Below are 18,967 nucleotides of genomic sequence, written 5' to 3'. Positions count from 1 at the left end.
GAAGCATCTACATTGGTTAACAAGGTTAAACTGAGCCCACATGCCTGAGAGCTTCTTCCTACTGGATAAACCTGAAGATTCTCCTACTGGTTTGGATGTTAACAACAATAAATCTTACATGTTTGTTGCACCACTGAATAGAAGGTACATAGGGCTGGGAAACAGGGGATCCCCCTCTCTTAGTGCTCTGCATGAACAAATCCAGCAGCTGGGTTAACTGGGCCTTCCCAGAATGAGGAGTGGTAGAAAGGAAAATCAATACAGTTATATTTATATTTGCATCTTATTGGTGGTGGTTGTGGGAATGCTTAGGGAGTCATTTTTCTATATGCAGAAACACACACACATATATGTATACATGTATTTATAATACTAAGTTGACTAGTCATTCATAGTTAACTTCATGGTATGCAACCAGTGTATATAAGTGTGTGTGTGTGTGTGTGTGTGTCCAAACAGGTAGCAGACAGTCCAAACAGGTAGACAGTCTTTGGGTGACAGTACCCCTAGCCCTAAATCCAGCCATCAGAATATCAAGAGGCCTTCAGTAAACTCAAGTTCAATGAATCACAGGCTGGAAGTCAGAGTATGTGAATCTGTGGGCCCTGGACACCTATGCAATACAAGGTTTCAGAGTATCTGCAACTTGATCTCCTCTCCTCCCTCCTTCGCTCCTTAGTGAGCAAAACTAGAGAGAGGAGCAAGATCTCTGCCTGTGTTTAACTTCTAAACCTATGGCTGACAGGTAACTGGAGAGACATAGAGATTTGAAGACAGCACTATGATAGCAGGAATCATGGCACTTTTTCCTCTCCATTTCCCTAGTGCCTAGAACAGTGCTTGGCATGTAATAGATGCTCAGTCAATAAACACTGAAAGAATGAAGGAATGAACAAAGAAACTAACGAAGAAAAAATAATGAGTGGTTCTTCAGCTGAGATCCTGCTCCTCTCAGTACCATCTGAATCTTGGCTAAAGAGGACCAACAATCACGCCTGTATCCTCAAATGCAACACTTCTCCTTTCAGGCTTTCAATGCATTTATCACATCACTTAGGTGAGTCTCCACATATAATTGAAATGCATCACTCTCAAAGCCCTACAAGTGACACCAGCCACTACAGGGCCAGTGCTGCAATTCCTACAGGTGCCTGGCTAATTTGAGTGGTGTGGCCTCAAGACAACCTTTACATCTCAAATGAGGAGTGACTGCACTCATCAACCTTGCCTCCCTCCACTCCTTCCTGCTGCCTCCCACAGCTGGTGAGAACTGCAGAGTGTCCTCCAGGGCTTTCTGGGTCACACGTCATCCCTGGGCTTGCTGGGTGTAAGTTGGTCCTTGCGACTTCTTTACTGCCCTTAAGAGCTTTAGCATAATAGCCTGTGACTCTTTTCTGCAAAGTTTCAGTCCTGCCTTGCTCATCCTATATGGGAATGGATCCAGGTTAGCAATGGACCTCTACTAAGTACTTTCTTGTACAGGCCTTACACAATCCTTGTTCTTTGGGCATTATAGTCTAGTCGAGTTTCTTCTGAGACAGCATTTCCTTTCCCTCCACTGTAAATTATATCCAAAGCTCTTTCTAAAGGGTGCTTTGTATAAGCCACCTTATGTTCCACCTAATAAGTTTTATACAGATAGAATCAGGCTAAAAAGATCTAGAGAAGAACTGAAGGAAACAGAGGGCACCTTAAGGTAAAGGCAGGTTGTGGGAGCGTACATAAGAGGCATGATCATTCCAGAGTTACTGTCTTGGAATGGGCTGGTTGAATGCAGGTAAGGGTACAGTCTTTCAAAAGCACCTGCCCGCATGGCTTTACCCACCTAGGATCCATGTACATCAAACCACATACCTCACTCAACTCGCTCTCATTTTTGAGCATAGAGTCTGCACCAAGCCTTTGATAAGTCATTAAAATTAGACTCTGGAAGATGGAAGAGACTTCATGATCACCCTATCTACCTTCTGTCCCCATGCAGGAATCCCCAACATCCCTGACAGGCAGTTAGATCAACTCAGAACCTTCCAAACATGTCTGATCACATGAATCCCCAGGGCACTTGAAAAATGCACAGCTCACTAGCTTACAAAGTCATACAAAATTAGAATCTCCAGAGAAGGGGCCTGTGAATCTGAATTTTCAACAAGCATCCCTGGTGAATCTCACAATTAAGCATGCTTTTTATGTGCATGTAATGCAGCAGTTCTTGACAGTGGCTACATACGAGAGTCAGATAGGAAGCTTTTTAGAAAAGCCAATGACTTTTCTAAAATCACCTTCACCCCTAAATATTCCTACTTAATTGGTTTGGGATGGAGCCCAATTGGTATAATTTTTTTTCTTTTCTTGTTGTTCTTTTCCAGTACATTCTCCCAGATCCTGAGGGGGTGATAAAATTTTTTAAGCTTCCAGCTAATTCTACTGGGCAGCCAGTATTATACATTATTAGTACCCTTCACTGTAGCCTACCATCATGTCCAACCAACATATTCTATAACTGTTAAGTTGATCTGACTTAACTAATTTGTTCACCTATCCAACCTAGGATGTAATTTCCTAATCGAATTAAGAAGCTGTGTACTTGTACTTAGCAAGAGGCCAGACAAAAGAGGGTTATGAACTGCTAAGGCTTGTCCCAGTTGAGTCTTCACCTCCCGCTCCAATACACCTATATCCACAGCCCTCCCTGTCCCCCTGGACTAGCCAGGCCAAACAACCCCAGAAGCCTCCATCCAGGGTTCTTCCCTCTTCCTTCCCGGTCCCCACCAGCTCTACTCACGTTGTACAGCACGGTGGTCCACCCTTCCATGGTGATGCACTGGAAGACAGTCAGCACAGCAAAAAGGATGTTATCAAACTGGGTGATCCCATCATTGGGGCCGATCCAGTCCTTGCATTCATAACCAGCTGGGCAGCCCTGCACGCCACACGGGTGAGGGGGGTCAAATCCTTCTAGAATACCTGCAGACATGTTTGGAGGGTGGGGGATAAATCATATGGTGTTTCACATGAACTGGAAATGATCTCAGGAGGCCACAAGCAAGCAATTCCATTCCCCATGGAAAGAGGTCTGCCCTTTTTTGTCTCAGGCTCCCTCTCCTCCCTGGCCTCTCTGCACCTCCCAGCTCATACACCATGTGTTCAACCCAATGTTTCCCATTCTCTTGAAAATGGAGCCTCTCTTCCGCATGGTCCCCTACTCCGCAAGCTTGATTCTCTACCCTCACCTGCAGTACCACAGGAATTAGAAGGACTGAATCACACGACACACTTTGAGGAAGAGGCAAAGTCAAGTTTTTTAGCTTCAGACTCCAGGATGAGCCCTGAGTTCTTCCTAGGTTTCTTGGGGACAGTTCTAAACTACGGTCATTTTAGGGGGTTTTAGCTCCTTGTTTGTCCAGCATGGATTGCTGGCTTTGAATAAAACATTAAAACAAAAAATAGAAATCCAAGGTGGAAGGTGTTCTTTGAGGGTTCTTTTCATAAAAAGCATGGTACTTATTTGGGATTCTTCAGCCTGCCTCCCATCTCCTTTCCTCCTAGGATACTCAACTCAACTTGAAAAGAACAAATGAAATACAAAGATATGAGAATTCGGGGTTGTGTACCCTAACAATCTCCCAGGCACACTTGCAAACCAAGCTCAGAGCATTCTCAGTTCAACCACACCACGTGTGGGTCAAAACAGAGAGCAAGAAAATGGTGAGAAGGATCATGAAGGGAAAACGTCTCCACAGATCCGGAGGGACCCAACTCTGATTCTGCACTCCTACATCTCACCGGCCTGTGGGCCAGAGAGGCCACTATAGAAAAAGTACTTATTTATTCAGTCAGAGGCTGCTGTATAAAGAGTCAAGGGGTATTGATTCAGATATTCAGAGAGGTGGCACTTTATTTTTTGTAGAGAGACAGAGAGATGGGGACAGAGAGACACTAGTTGTCCAGGCTGGCCTCAAACTCCTGGGCTTCAACAATCCTCTTGCCTAAGCCTCCAGGGAGTAGCTGGAACTACAGGTGTGTGCTACTATGCCTGGCTCAGACAGATGGCTTTTGAAGTTCATTCTTATGGCCCTTGACTATGGGATAGGGGAGCCGAGACCATCTATTTGAAATCTTCCAACTAAGTATTTGCCTTGCAATATTAATGTCAAGTCAGGGTCTCTAGTCTCAGTTGGCTGTGCCTCAAAAGGCTGCTGACTAGAAGCTTCTGATTCTAATTCCAGGGTCAAAATAGGACACACTTTTCCAATGAGCCTCCAAGTGCCCTGAAATTACCCCAGTTAACAGAGGGGAGAAGGGAAAAGGAGAAGAACGACCCTACCTGAATTGTTCATGAAGCATGCTCGATGTAACTTCCCACTGTAGAACTCCAAGCCAATAATAGCAAACATCAGGATGGCAAAGAAGAGTAGAAGGCCAATCTGCAGAAGCGGTACCATGGCCTTCATGATGGACTTCAAAACAATCTGCAGGCCTAGAAGGAAGGACAGAGAATGACCAATGCAGCCATCCCTCAGCACCATCTGACAGGGCAGGATTAGTTTCATTCCCTCATTGGTTTCATCCATGCTGCCTTCTGCCTCTGATAGATTAAATTTATTAGAATGTGAACCTTTCCTAAAGGAAATTAGGCCCAGCTCTGCTAGGCTGTAAATCCTTCAAGAGCTGGGACAAAGTTAATCTTCCCATTCACTCTATCTCAGACCCAATTCTCTCAGTCCCTACTGGGGAAGCACAATTAGTACAACTACTATTCAGAAAACGACATATCCTTTGACCCACACATTGTACTTCTAGGATTCTAGCCAAGAAAACACTCAGAGATTTGAATAAAGATTTAAGTAAAAAGGTGTTTGTTGCAGCACATTTATAGTTGGAGAAAAACTGGAAATAGCCTATTTTTATTTTTTTATGTCATCCAGCAACATAAAACATAAAAACGGCTAAATAAATCATAACACATATAAGAAATTTTTGCTTTGAGACAGAGTGTTGGTCTGTCGCCAAGCTGGAGCGCAGTGGCATCATCTTGGCTCACTGCGGCCCCCCAGGCCCAAGTGATCCTACCACCTCAGCTTCCTGAGTAGCTAGGACTATAGGAGTGAGCCGCCATACTCAGCTAATTTTTATTACTTTTTTGTATTTTTTGTGGAGATGGGGTTTCACCATGTTCCCCAGACTGGTCTTGAACTCTTCCTGAACTCAAGCTATCCTCCCACCTCAGCCTCCCAAAGTGTTGGGGATACAGGCATGAGCCACCATGCTCGGCTAATTTTTATTTATTTATTTATTTTATTTTTTGTGGAGATGGGGTTTCACCATATTGCCCAGGCTGGTCTCAAACTCCTCATGAACTCAAGCAATCCACCCACCTCAGCCTCCCAAGAGCTGGGATTATAGGCGTGAGCCACTGCACCCAGCCAAGAATTTTTAAGGTTAGGAAAATAAACTACTTATTTCAGGATATAAAACATATAAAACTACAATATACATAATGATTTCAATTATATTAAAATGCACACGGGAAAATGAAAAATATTGAAATTTTAACAGAAGTGATTTCTGAGTGACAGGATAAAGAGCACTTTTCTCTTTTGTTGTTTTCTTTACTTTCCACATTTTTCTGTAAAGATTTTCTATTATCTTTTATATTTGCGGAAAGTTAAATTTAAAGTAAAATGTTATGCCAGATTGCTCCAGCTCCACTATTTATTACCACTGAGGCTTCCTCCCAGGAGGAATATTTTTTATCCCAAATTCCCTTAGACCTGGATCCAGCTGGGGACATATCAAGAAAGTTCTTAGCAGAGCAGAAAGAATGGCAGATGCTCACTAGGTATCCCTGACACGAGCTTCAAGGGCCGCAGGACACGCACAGCCCGGAGGGTCCTCAGGTCCACGTGAGTGTTGAAGTGGGTTCCCGCAGTGGCCAGGATGCTGCAGACACAGACACAGAAGGGTCGAGGTTACCAGTCTGGCTTTCCCCTCTTGTTCCATGCAGGAAGCGGGGCTGAGGCAAGCTTAGCCTGGAAAGCACACAGCGCTGACGCCAGCTGTATGTGGGTGCACCTGAGCTTGGGTGAATCACCAGTGGCTCCAAGTGGAATTAAATTTAGCCATCTGGGTTTCACTTTGCAAAGAAGGAAAACTTATCATCATACCAGAACCCTAGTTCCAAATCCCAAGCAAAACACAAGGTCCACAACATCTGTCCCATTCCTGTCCCCAAACCTTGTCCCCTTTCTCCACTCTGCCCTGTTTCAACTCCTTCCCCTCTCTCCAACCCAACAGGTCCTTGTAATTTTTTATTTCAAAATTGTCTTAGATTCCCCTGCCTATCTCCTTCAGGAAATTTCTCTGGATTAACTGCAGTAAAAGAGTAACTCACTCATCTCTACCTTGACACTTAGAATTTTTTTTTTTTTTTTTAATGGAGTCTTGCTCTGTTGCCCAGGCTGGAGTGCACTGGCGCGATCTCGGCTCGCTGCAAGCTCCGCCTCCCAGGTTCATGCCATTCTCCTGCCTTAGCCTCCCGAGTAGCTGGGACACTTAGAATTTTTACGAAACACATCAATTACACTGGAGAAGAATTTCAATGGTCTTCACATAGTATCAGTATTTTTATAATTGCACAAAACCACTCTCTGATCCTAATCGGATTTCATCGTTTCTATTTTTCCACGTTCCACAGCCATATCCAGAAACACACACATGCACAAATCCATAATTCTATTAGATTGTGTACACCAAGGAGACAACTTATTTCCTATAATCTCATGACATTGCAGGGACTTTGGAGAGACAAGGACATATATGTATTTATGAAGGACACAGCAGAAGAATAAGAGCAGAAGAACTGAGTTCAAGTCTGACTCAATCTGTTGAGAATGGGGTGACTCGACACAAGTCTATCAACCTCGATGAACCCCACTTCTGTCATCTCTAAAATGAGGGGGTATTGTGGTCTAGTTATAAAAATAAAATGATATGGTATTTAATATTAAGAGTGTTCTATAAACTGTAATGTACACACAGACATTGTGGTTAATGCAAAGCTTACTAATATTAATAAAATCTTAATTTAAAACTTGCTCATTTTATTCTTCTTTCTGTGAAGAATGAAAGGAAGTTTCTCCCTCATAATCCCTCCAGAACAATCTCAGCTACCCAGAACCATCAGGAAATGAGGCATTCAGAAAACTGGGTTCCTCTACAGTCAAAGGGTGGCAAGAATGGCTTGCTTTGTTTATTTCTGGTGGAACCTCTTTGAAATAGTTCAAGTATTAAAGAAGGTACCTGAAGTGCCTTCAATATTTGACATATCTTCAATCTCAGAAAAAGAACTGTATGGAAAGTGCATGCCCTATGGCCCTCAGAAGCAGATGTACAATCATTAGGTACAAATCATACAGACCCGGACAACAGAATCGCAAGCAGTAACCAACATAATTAGTGCTGCCAACAGCCAAGCGGACAGCTTCATGTGCTGGCACACTTCCCCAGACTCCAAGTATCCGGGAGTTGTCTGTAGAGCATCATTAGGAAGTAAAGGGGGATCCTACATAGGGTAAAGGTTAAACAACCAGTAGAGATTCCTGTCAGCTTTAAGATTCTGAGTCTACGTTCATACTACCTAAACATAAGAAGCAGAAAGAAATCCTACACATTAAGAATCTCAAGAGCTAGACAAGGTTTCTGAATCTTCCCCATCTCTCCTGAGTCACAATTCCATGCCATCGTCAGAAACAGGGGTACTTGGGGGAGTGGAGTCTTCCACACTCCTTTTGACTCTATCTTCCAAGGCCAAGGAAAGACATTAAGGAGGTGGTCATATAATTTCTAATAAGTAGGGAAGGACTAAAGACAAAAAAGAACAAGGAGAAACATGGAAAAGAGAAGTGAAAACTACGACAGAAATAGAAAAAGAGAAAGAGGAGAGAGATAAAGAGAAAGGATAGGTGGGGAGATAGAGAACCACACACAAAAAAGGGATCACTGTTTGCCTGGTTCTTGTAATAAAGGTAAGGTGCACAGCACAGTCTCCTGTGCTGCCCAGGTGGGAGACTCTCCTTTCACGATGATGTCTTTCAAAGACAGTATGCAGAATATGAGTTAGAAATTAGACTTCTGTTTCCTAGGATACTCAGACACACATGAGACACTCTTTTCATATCATAAACAGCCCTGTTGGAAATGAAAATTTCCTCTCCAGTCCTGAGTTTAACAGTTATGTTTCAGAACATGGTGATACAGGCAGAAAGATAAAATTAAAAGGCAAGGAAGGCTCAAATGTAGAGGGGGAAAATGGTAGAGGGAAAGAATGAGATGACAGAAGAGTGAGTAGTACAAGAAAATGTAGGGTTATAGACAAGAAAGGAAATAAATAAGAACCAGGGGAAGACGCAAATGTCAGAGAAATGGGAAAGAGAACAAAAGCAAAGAGAGAAGGAAAAAGATGGCATTTGTTGCAGGGGTCTCACACAGCCAGCCATGAGGTATGCACACGTCACCAAGTTGGTCCCTGGCTGAAACTACCTGCTCCCCAAACTGTCCAAATCACACTGCAGCCAGGGCCATGCAGCCTGTGGTCTCGTGCCGTCTTGGCCCTCAAAATTTTCTTTTCTCTCCTCCAGTGCAGGAGGGCTACCAACTAGGTCTTTAATTGATGCACATTGGCCACTGGCTGCTTCCTTACTCCCACTGTTCCAGTACTCCTTGAGGCAGAACTGACAGCTGGCTCCCCTGTTCACCTGTCAGAAAGCAGGGACAATGGGATTCCTTTTTTTTTTTTTTTTTTGACAGAGTCTCGCTCTGTCATCCAGGCTGGAGTGCAATGGTGCAATCTTGGCTCACTGCAACCTCCGCTTCCCGAGTTCAAGCGATTCTCTTGCCTCAGCCTCCTAAGTAGCTGGGATTACAGGCACCTGCCACCACACCTGGCTGATTTTTGTATTTTTAGTAGAGACAGGGTTTCACCATGCTGTCCAGGCTGGTCTCGAACTCCTGATCTCTTGATCTGCCCACCTCAGCCTCCCAAAGTGCTGGAATTACAGGTGTGAGCCACCACGCCCAGCCAACAATGGGATTCTCAGAGCAAAAAGACAATCAAGGAAAAGAGCCCTATTCTGTGCTCCCGTAACGCGTCCACCTCCATCACTGCCCTAACCACATCCTAGAGAAATTCTGTTTTCTCATCTGTCTCTCCCACTAAATCTGAAACACCTCTAATGGAGGCACCATTTTACTCATCTCTACCCCCAAAACCTAGCCCAGTGACTGGCAAGTAAGAGGCACTCAGTCAAGGCTTGATGAATTGAATCTGAATTGCACTGATGAAATTAATAAATTTGTTGAAACAGAGGTCAAAAGGAGAGAACATCAAGGAAATCCTAGAACTTACTGTGAGAAGAATAGGGTAGCAAGCTGGGATAGTATTCAAACATACATGTGTTTGAGTACATAGGAGAATACTGGGAATCTATCCTCAAGCATTTAAGAGTCTAATGAGGATCTTTTAATATTCTTTTTTTAAAATTTTAAGTTCCAAGGTACATGTGCAGCATGTGCAGTTTGTTACATAGGTAAATGTGTGCCATGGTGGTTTGCTGCACCTATCAATCCATGACCTAGGTATTAAGCCCAGCATGCATTAGTTATTTCTCCTGATGCTCTCCCTCCCCCTCTCCCCACCCCATACCCCTGAGAGACCCCAGTGTGTGTTGCTCCCCTCCCTGTGTCCACATGTTCTCATCATTCAGCTCCCACTTATGAGTAAGAAAGTGCAGTGTTTGGTTTTCTGTTCTTGTGTTAGTTTGCTGAGGATAATGGCTTCCAGTTCCATCCATGTCCCTGCAAAGGACATGATCTCATTCCTTTTTTTGGTTGCATAGTATTCCATGGTGTATATGTACCACATCTTCTTTATCCAGTCTATCATTGATGGGCATTTGGGTTGATTCCACATCTTTGCTTTTGCGAATAGTGCTGCAATGAACATATGTGTGCATGTATCTTGATAATAGAATGATATGTATTCCTTTGGGTATATACCCAATAATGGGATTGCTGGGTCAAATGGTATTTCTGGTTCTAGATCTTTGAGGAATCACCACATTGTCTTCCACAATGGTTGAATTAATTTACATTCCCACCAACAGTGTAAAAGCATTCCTATTTCTCTGCATCTGTTGTTTCTTGACTTTTTAATAATCACCATTCTGACTGGTGTTGAGATGGCAATATTCTTGAAAGACTCTTACTGAGGACCGGACAGATCCTGTTCTGTGGGATCTTCCCAGTTCTCAGTCAGAGAGCTAGAGAGAAAGAGGAAAGAATGGAAACTCAGAAGTTAAAGACTTGTCTCCCAGCAAAGCTTAAGTTTTGAGGTACATACAGCTAAGCAAAACTATGGGCTTTGTAAGTACCAGGGCTTAATCAGGAGTCTACTGGAAAAGTAAAGAGTAGAAAACAGCCCTTGACTCTCAGTCTAGTGGAAGTAGACAGACACATAAAAGAAATAATTATAACACACCATGAAGCATTATAACAGAGTCATTTACAAAGTGCTATGAGAATGGGAAACACCACAGTGACAAATGCAGGGTGCTTGCTGTCTTAGCATTTTCAAATGGTATGTCATTCAATCTTCAAAATTTTCCTCATATTGCTATTGTCTCCATCTCATAAAAGAGCAAGCCAAAGCTTAGAAAAAATTAAATTGCTAATAAATGACAAGACCAGGAATTAAAGTCAGTTCTCTTCTGATGTCAAAACCAGTCCTTTCCCCACTCTGCCATTACGCTGTGCAATGTTTGCCCGGCGCTGGGCAGATTCACTGTTCCTTAGTCCAGTGTGTTGCTAAAAAATACCAAGGTCACAGTTTTGGTCCCCAAACGGGCAAGTGAGCATTCTTCCCTTCATTCTAAGGCCACAAATCACCAAGTGCCACAGATCACTTGCCATGTCTCTCTCTCAGGACCAGGCTCCATGCAGGCTCCTAATTATTAGGCTCCTAATTATTACGTACAAATTAGGCTCCTAATTATTACGTACAAAAGCAGCTTAATGGCAGGTGATGATTGCTGCAATATTTCTGTACACACACATGGACACACACACACACACACCACAAAATCAGAGTGGGGCCACTGAGAACAACCCCAATTTTGAGTTAATAAAAGCCTAAGGTCTCCGCTGTCCCAAGAGGCATATGTCTGTGCTCCTCAAGGGCAGAAGCGTATTTTCCATTTCTTTTGTCACTATAGGCACACAGCCTGGTGGAAAGCTTTGTACACAGAGGGATGCTTAATGCCCACTGTGCTCCCACAGCAGAGGACAGTTGGAGAGTGCACTCAGCCCTCTGACCACCACCAGCACAGGTATCATGTTCGGCACACAGTCAAGTTCAATAACTATTTCCTGTTAGAGATCATGGCTCAGCCCTACCTTGAATGTTTTTACTTTTAGGTGTCAGCAAGCAGGAAGAGAATGGAGATTGATACAATCCTGATGACGCAGCACAAGTCTTTCCTGTTGTGGCCATACTGCAGTGGCACACAGAACAGAAGACAGAGGTAATGCTCTGGGCAATAAGAACCAAATCATCTCTCCCCAAATTAGTCACCCAAAGAATTCTCCAACCTTGCATTCCCTTTGACCTTGGAGTTCTTTCCTAGCCTCCTTGTCAATCCAGGTCTATAATCTCTTTTCACAGGCATATTCCACTGTGCAAATCCATGCCCGAAAATACCCTGAAACAGTGGTCATAGGTTCAGGGTTGCCAGCTAAAATGCAGGACACCCAGTTAAGTTCGAATTTCAGATAAATATTTTTTAGTGCAATATTTAAATAATGCATGGAATATTCGTTATTTATCTGAAATCTAAAATTCAAATTTAACTGGATGTCTTATATTTTTATTTGCTAAATCTGACAGTTACAGTTAAGTAGTGATCAGCAAAGACCAGATGAAGAGCTCCCTTCTTAGTCATTGCCCCAGCCCTAGACAAAATTTCCAAGTTCTCTTCTGAAAGGAGACACAAGCCAGAGGTCTTTCACCATTAGGTCCAGGATGTCTCCCAAGCTCCAGAAATTACCCACATCAATATCCACGGAGAACCTTAAGTTTTTGAAAGACAGGCTCTTCATCAGCACCTGTGAGAAAAGGCTAACACTAGCAAAGGATGTGAGATGTTTAACCAGCCCATGTGATGAGGAGGCCATGAGGAGGCAGCGAGGGACTTAATACAAGCTGAATTCCCAACACAAAGTTGAGTCAGAATATCACTCCCATGGGTAGTTGACATAAATGAGTTGCTGTGTCTATTCAAAAACATTCCATAAGTGGTTGATTCCTTTATCTGTCATTCCACTTTACCTGTCATATCCCTTCCTTTAAATCTCTTGGATTCACTTCTCACTCTCCAGCCTCCCTCCTACCTGGAATGCTTCTCCTTTGCTTTCTCTCCCCTGCCTAAACAATTTGATTCAGACCTCATGGCCCAGATGACATTCTACTTCCTCCTTGGAAAAGGTCTACAACCAAAAGCTAGTTGACCTAGGATTCTGAGAAAGGGGTAAGGCACACACTCTCCGGTCACACTGGCTAGTTTCAAATCCCAGATCCATCACCTATACTAGCTGTCAGGCCTTTTGCAATTGCCACACTGAGCTACAGTTTTCTTACCTGGAAAAAAGGGATAGTGCCTTCCTAAGAAAGTTAAAACAAGGATTAAAAAAAATAATGCTTATAAAGTTCTGCACGTAGCACTGATTTACCATGGAGTTTCCTGGTCATAAACAACAGAAACAGATTTTAACTGCCTTAAACTGCAGACCCATCAGCTCCATCCCTCCAAAAACGTATACTGAGAAGATACCAGGAATTCACAGAATTGAGGGGATATTGGAAGACCAGGTTGGGAAAAAAGGAAAGCAGAAACCTTGTTGGGGCAGGGATATCCAGGTCCTAACCGAGAAATCTGTGATTGTTGCCTGTTATGGAGTAAGGGACTTTGCAGATGGGATTAAGGATCTGGTGGTGGAAAGAATAGCCTGGATTATCCAGGTGGACCCGAGGCACAATCACAGGTGCCCTTATAAGAAAAAGGCAGAAGATTGACTACAGAGAGAGAAGGCAATGTAAGGACAGAAGTGAGTTATTCTCCATCTGTCTCTGAAGATGGAGGAAGGGCCAAAGAACACAAGAATGAAGCTCTAGAAGCTGGGAGAGGCAAAGAAATGAACTCTCTCTCCTAAAGCCTCCAGGGAGGAGAGATGGGAAGCATGACCCTGGATTTTAGCCTAGTGAAAGTGATTTTAGACTTCTGTCTTCCAGAACTGTAAGAAAATACACGTGTGTTGCTTTAAGCCACTAAATTTGTGGTCATTTGTTACAGCAGCTATAGGAAACTAATACACTTGGCAAAAGTCAGAGATTCTGGGAAATCTGATTCTTAGGCCACCGTGGCTATTGGTATGAATATAAACATCAACTGTCTTAGTGTTGCAGCATCATCAGCTTAAGAGTAAAGTCAAAAGAAGCACGTGGTCAAGCTTAAGTCCCCCTGTACCCAAATCCCCCACCACTTCCAAGGTGAGCAAGACTCCCCCCAGGAACACACAAAATGAGATTCTCCCAAAAGGGAAAGCAGGGGCCACTGAGGAAGCTGAATGAAGAAAAACTTTAAAAAAAAAAAATGTCTACTACAGTTTGGCCCACAGAAAATAATCAGGTGTTGCAGAGGAAAAAGAGAAATAATATATCAGTTTTCTTATCTATAAAATGAAATGACCAGATAAAGGGACCTCTCAGACCCTTCCTGGCTCTAACTCTGTGAGCCAACACCTACCCTGATGGTGCTATGCCTTTGTAGCTTACACCAATCTCCCTTCCTCTCAACATCCAGAGAGCTGCTCTATGTTTAACTCCCAATTACATACAGTTCTTATATCTTAGAACATGGGTCTGACCGCTAATGAGTCAGATCCTCGCAACTCAGTTCAAAACCTGCTCCTTGATGGCAGAAACCATCTTTCACATTTCCACACACTATGGCTCCTTCTGGAACAATATACAACAGTAATGCTCTAGAAATGTCCTTCACTCAAGGAGAAGTGGGTGTTGATACATTTCCAATTGCAGTAGATTAGTTGGACTCATCCACAGATGCATCCATGGAGCTGTGACTGGGCCCATGACACCTAATAACTGGATATCCAAATTGAAGTGGGTGTAGCCACATGTGTAAGTAATTATGATCTATCAAAAATCTACTGAATTACACATGATGTTTTACTCTCCATTTCTTTTAAATAAATTACTAGAAGTGTGATTTCATTTGGGAATCAATTTCTGGAGACTTTACTTCATTTTATTCTTTAAAAAGTCCCTGTGTATTAAACTGTTCACATACAGATAAGCCAAAGAAAATCAACCTGACCAAAATATATTTCAGGGAAGAGGATGAGGGTGGGAAAGGTATAAAAGATGTCAAGCCCAGCCCGGATGTCTGCAAGCTGCCTCTTCCTCCCCACCTACACTGCTGGGACCCCTTGATGGCATCAGGCTTAGCTCCATCCCAGAGCCTAGGACTCACTCTACAATCAAGATACTTACTGACCATGTGCCACCAACAGGCCCTGGCATTACAGTAGAGAACAAGATGGTGATCATGGCTGACCTCGCAATACTTAATGAAAGAGACATACATTAAATAGGTCTCAATTATGGTAAGTGGAAGGTCAGGGAAGGAAGCTTCACTGTGGAAGTGGCAGGTGAGCTCAAAGGTGAAGCTGGAGTAGGTCAGAGGAAACAATGTGGGAAGAGCACCCCAGATGCAGAAAAAGGCCTGCACAGAAGGTCTTGAGGCACAAAGGAAACAACCATATCTGAAAAACTAAAATAAGGTTGGTGTGACTGAAACCTAATGAATCAGGGGAGAGTAGACAGTAAGGAGTCCAAAGCGGGCCAGGCACAGTGGCTCACGCCTGTAATCCCAGCACTTATGGAGGCCAAGTTGGAGGAATTGCTTGGGCCCAGGAGTTCAAGGCCAGCCTGGACAACATGGTGAGAACCTATCTCTACAACTCTCTATACAAAAATAAATAAAAATAAGCTGGGCATGGTGGCATGTGTTGGTAGCCCCTGCTACTTGGGAGGCTGAGGTGGGAGAATCACTCAACCCCAGGAGATAGAGGCTGCAGTGAATGGTAATCACGCCACTGCACCCCAGCCTGGGCAGCCGAGTGAGACTGTCTCAAAAATAAATGAATGAATGAATGAATGAATGAATGAATGAATGAATGAATGAATGAAAAATAGAGTCTGGAGAGACTGGGAAATGTCACAGAAGGAAAACTTTTTAGGCTCTATTAAGGTTTTGGACCAAGCCTGGCAGTGTTCAAAGAACTCCAGGCTTAAATTTGGCGTTGGAACACCAGGTTAACCACACTGTTACTCTGAGCTCAAAATAATTTTCCTGATTAACCATTGGACTTTTACCTTCTCCCCAAGCCCCAGCCCCAGTTGCTATAACTGGGTGTTTACCTTGGTCTTTGTACCTTAACTAATGCCACTTTCTCCAGCCCCATAGGCCATTCCTGGGGCGGCTGCTCCTGGCTGCCTTCTCTGCAGCAGCCTTCCCCAACACCATGCACCCTGGGGAGGCCAGGCAGCTCTCCAGACTCCCCTGCGGGTGAATCTAGATTCGTGTAAGCAAATCATCCACCGTCCTGGGTAGTGACTGGTTTAGGAATGAGCAGGTAAACAGGTAATGAAACTCAGGCCCCTGAGTTAGAACAGAAAATACACTTAGGCTTCAATTGACCTACGTTCTAGAACAAAGGTAAAAGCATATAAAGTGGTGATTTTCAAGCTTTTTTGATCATAGCCAACATTAAGCAATATATTTTACATCATAAGCCAGGATGTATATATATACATACATAAAATTACATAATGTTTCATAAAGTAATACTCTATTTGTGTGATGTAGTCATATTTTCTCTTCAATTCTTCCTTAGTTAAGGTTAACGCTGGTTTTAATCAACTAAATTAATTTCATGACCCTCCAATGGAGCTGATCCACAGTTTGAAAAACTGACCTCTGCAGAACACAAGGCAGACCAATATGAATGGCTGCTTTAATAGCACCATGCAGCTTCTTGATGTTATCCCAGAATGACGAAAGTTTGCCTCGAAAGCTTTTGCTGTGCTTTTCCAAGAACCACAAACACAGCGTTCCAGAAGAGAATCTGTTCCTTCTTATGCTACCTGAAGAAACAACATCTTGCTGCCCTCCAGAATGGACAGTCTTAAAGCTTTCTCTCTCTCTCTCTCTCTCCCCCTCCCCCACCGGCCCTTTCACACACGCTTCAAAACTGTCATGGGGCAGTGACCTGTCTCTGATTTGTTTTTGACTGGTTGGTTGGTTTGGAGTTTCTTTTGTTGTTGTCCATTTGTTTGTTTGTTTTATGGCTTGGTAGTGTATATTGCTCAGTACATATGGCTCTGAGTTAATTTATGGCCAAACTGAGCACGGACTTTCTTCTAAGACCACAGACAATATATAACAGCTAAGAAGCCCTGATATTTCTTAAGAGGATTAGAAGGGGAGTAGAGTCACCTTGCCTTCTCCAAGAAAGATCTGTGCCATTTCTAGGAGGGAATAAAGAGTACTGTATTTAACAAAAGTAAGACAACCCCTTCTGGAATTTAAAATGGCATTCCTAATTAAATTTCAGAAAAATCCTAGTAGGTATGAAGTGGTCTCAATATATGCCTTTTGATGAGAATAAAAATCATGGCCTAAAATTCCTCTCTTTCCTTCCCCACCAAAAGAAAGCTCAACAATCAAAACCGCCACACTAAGAAGAAGAGGTTGTACTGATGTTTCGGGACAGACAATTGGTGGTGGGGAGCTGCCTTATGCACGGTAGTAGTATATTTAGCAGCATCCCTGGCCTCTAACCACTAGATACCAGTGGCAACCCCTCCTGCCAACCCCCTCCCACCTCACCCAGCAATGACAACCAACAATGTCTCCAGATATTGTCAAAAGTCCTCTGGGAAGCAAAAATCACCCCTAGTTGAGAACCACTGCTATAGGGGAACCTCTCAGATAGAGGTTCCTTCAAAACTGAGAAATGCTTAATAGCCTGATTAAAGGCAACAGCATATGTTTCACATTAGTCCCTATTCTCACTAGGAGAAAACACACAGAGCTCCTCTTTCTGCTTTCTTCTTGAAACACCTCCTCAGAGCATGAAGCTTGGCCCCAACATGTCTCCAAAGGGAGCCTTCATCTCACCTTACCCTCAAGAAGAGGTTCCCCCAAAGGATGCCAGATGAAGAATACAGAAATAAAGAGTTTTGTTTGCTTAACCTCAGTATAATAGAAACAAAGGTCAAGTTCCTACCAATGGTCCTGGGTTTCCTTCTCTTTTCTGAGAAAGTCCCTGATTATGCACTCAGACAGCTAGGAGAAATACCAAGAGATGGAGAAAAACTCTCTCATTCAGGCCCAGGTGATGATGACAAAAAGAAAAAGAAAAATTTCTTATTGCTGTTTTACAGTTTACATAGCCCTATTCCATACAGGTACTACTATCCCAATTTTATAAGTTTGAGAATTAAGGTTCAGAGAGAGAAACTAGCTATCCCCGGGTCACTGAGATAATACATGATCAAGCTGAGACTCAAACCCAGAAATTTAGATTCCAAATTTGGAGTGCTTTCAAAAGCTACGAAAGATAATGGCTAACAGCTAGTAATATATCCCAAAGGCACATATATTTGACAAATACATTCTCTAAGACAACCAGAGTTGCCTCTCTGCAGAGCTTTATGGTGTCCTATGATTGCAGCATCATATGAATGTTACCAAAACTGTGCTTCAGAGAGTTGGCAACGGAAAACTGCTGAAGAGGGAAATCCCACATTATAAGAAATCATCCACATAAATACATGTTCCTTGAGTTGTTTTTCTAGTAGTGGTGAGGGATTTCTATTGATCTACCACCCACACACTTTCTCTCCGCAGGTACCCCCCAGGACCAGGAACAAGCAGTTGTGAGATGGCTAGTCAGGGATAGAGCAGGACACAGCTGAAGACCAGGATCCAGCTAATTATCCATGTGGGAGCCACACCCCCAAAAGTGGCCTTGTTACAAGATGCACTAAAGAACTCCAGTATCCAAGTTCCATGATTAGCTATGTAATCCAACACTGCCCACAAAGAATGTACACCTATTGTTTTTACTACCAGTCCCTCCTCTTCCTCTGACAACAATACTTCATCCCTAAGGTCTTTCCAAAAATTACAATGCTCTTACATGACACTGATGGCCACAGTTAACAGGATCAGGGGCAGGAAGTTCCTTCCCTGGATATTTGAAGTTAGGACCAACAGTTTGGTTGATCTTTTCTGAAGCAGCTGAAGCCATAAGCTAAAAGGCTCAAGAGCTGTTGCTATCCATGTTTTCTCTTCCAGAAGAAAACTGGCTACAGTGAGAAAGAAGAATAAAGCCAACCTTACAGGGCCAAGAGGGAATGAAAAGAGAAAGGAATTCTGGTGGACCTGGAGCCCTATTCCTGCAGTTCCCAAGGCCTATTTTCTAATTCTGCCTGCAGTGTGGCAGTTCTGTGAAACGTCATTTCCCTGAATAGCCCCTCCTTGCTCAAACTAGTCCAAGTTAGTTTTCTGTCACTCACAATAACCCACTTGCCTATTCTATTTAGCTAATACCATCTAGATAAGAAACCAAAGTGAAAGATGGTATAACTGGCATGGCCAGACTTATAAGAGCCTCAAAGGACAGGCTGAACTTTCTTCTTATGGGTAAATGCACCCAGTGACTTAAGGTGATGCCAATGCTCACTGACCATTCCAAAAATCCTAGGGCCGTTAAAAATTATGCTAAATCTACTCTGCCTGTGCTCTATAAATGGAACAACAAAGCCTAG

General features: G+C 43.2%; 1 protein-coding gene across 3 annotated transcripts in view; it reads right to left on the bottom strand.

Annotated features, from left to right (window-relative positions):
- The window catches only part of CACNA1E (calcium voltage-gated channel subunit alpha1 E), a 335,424-nt gene that overhangs the window by 231,036 nt on the left and 85,421 nt on the right, over nt 1-18,967 (bottom strand). For all 3 annotated transcript variants that reach the window (XM_023203509.2, XM_023203510.2, XM_023203511.2), the window contains exons 4-6: nt 5,837-5,940; nt 4,325-4,477; nt 2,783-2,964 (exon numbers count right to left, since the gene is read on the bottom strand). In XM_023203509.2, the coding sequence (XP_023059277.2) occupies nt 2,783-2,964; nt 4,325-4,477; nt 5,837-5,940 (439 nt within the window). The remainder of the gene's footprint in view (nt 1-2,782; nt 2,965-4,324; nt 4,478-5,836; nt 5,941-18,967) is intronic.

The sequence above is a fragment of the Piliocolobus tephrosceles genome, chromosome 1, assembly GCF_002776525.5.
Source record: "Piliocolobus tephrosceles isolate RC106 chromosome 1, ASM277652v3, whole genome shotgun sequence".
Classification (NCBI taxonomy): domain Eukaryota; kingdom Metazoa; phylum Chordata; class Mammalia; order Primates; family Cercopithecidae; genus Piliocolobus; species Piliocolobus tephrosceles.
The sequence above is the reverse complement of the archived record's forward strand: the minus strand, read 5'-3'. Positions and strand labels throughout refer to the sequence as shown.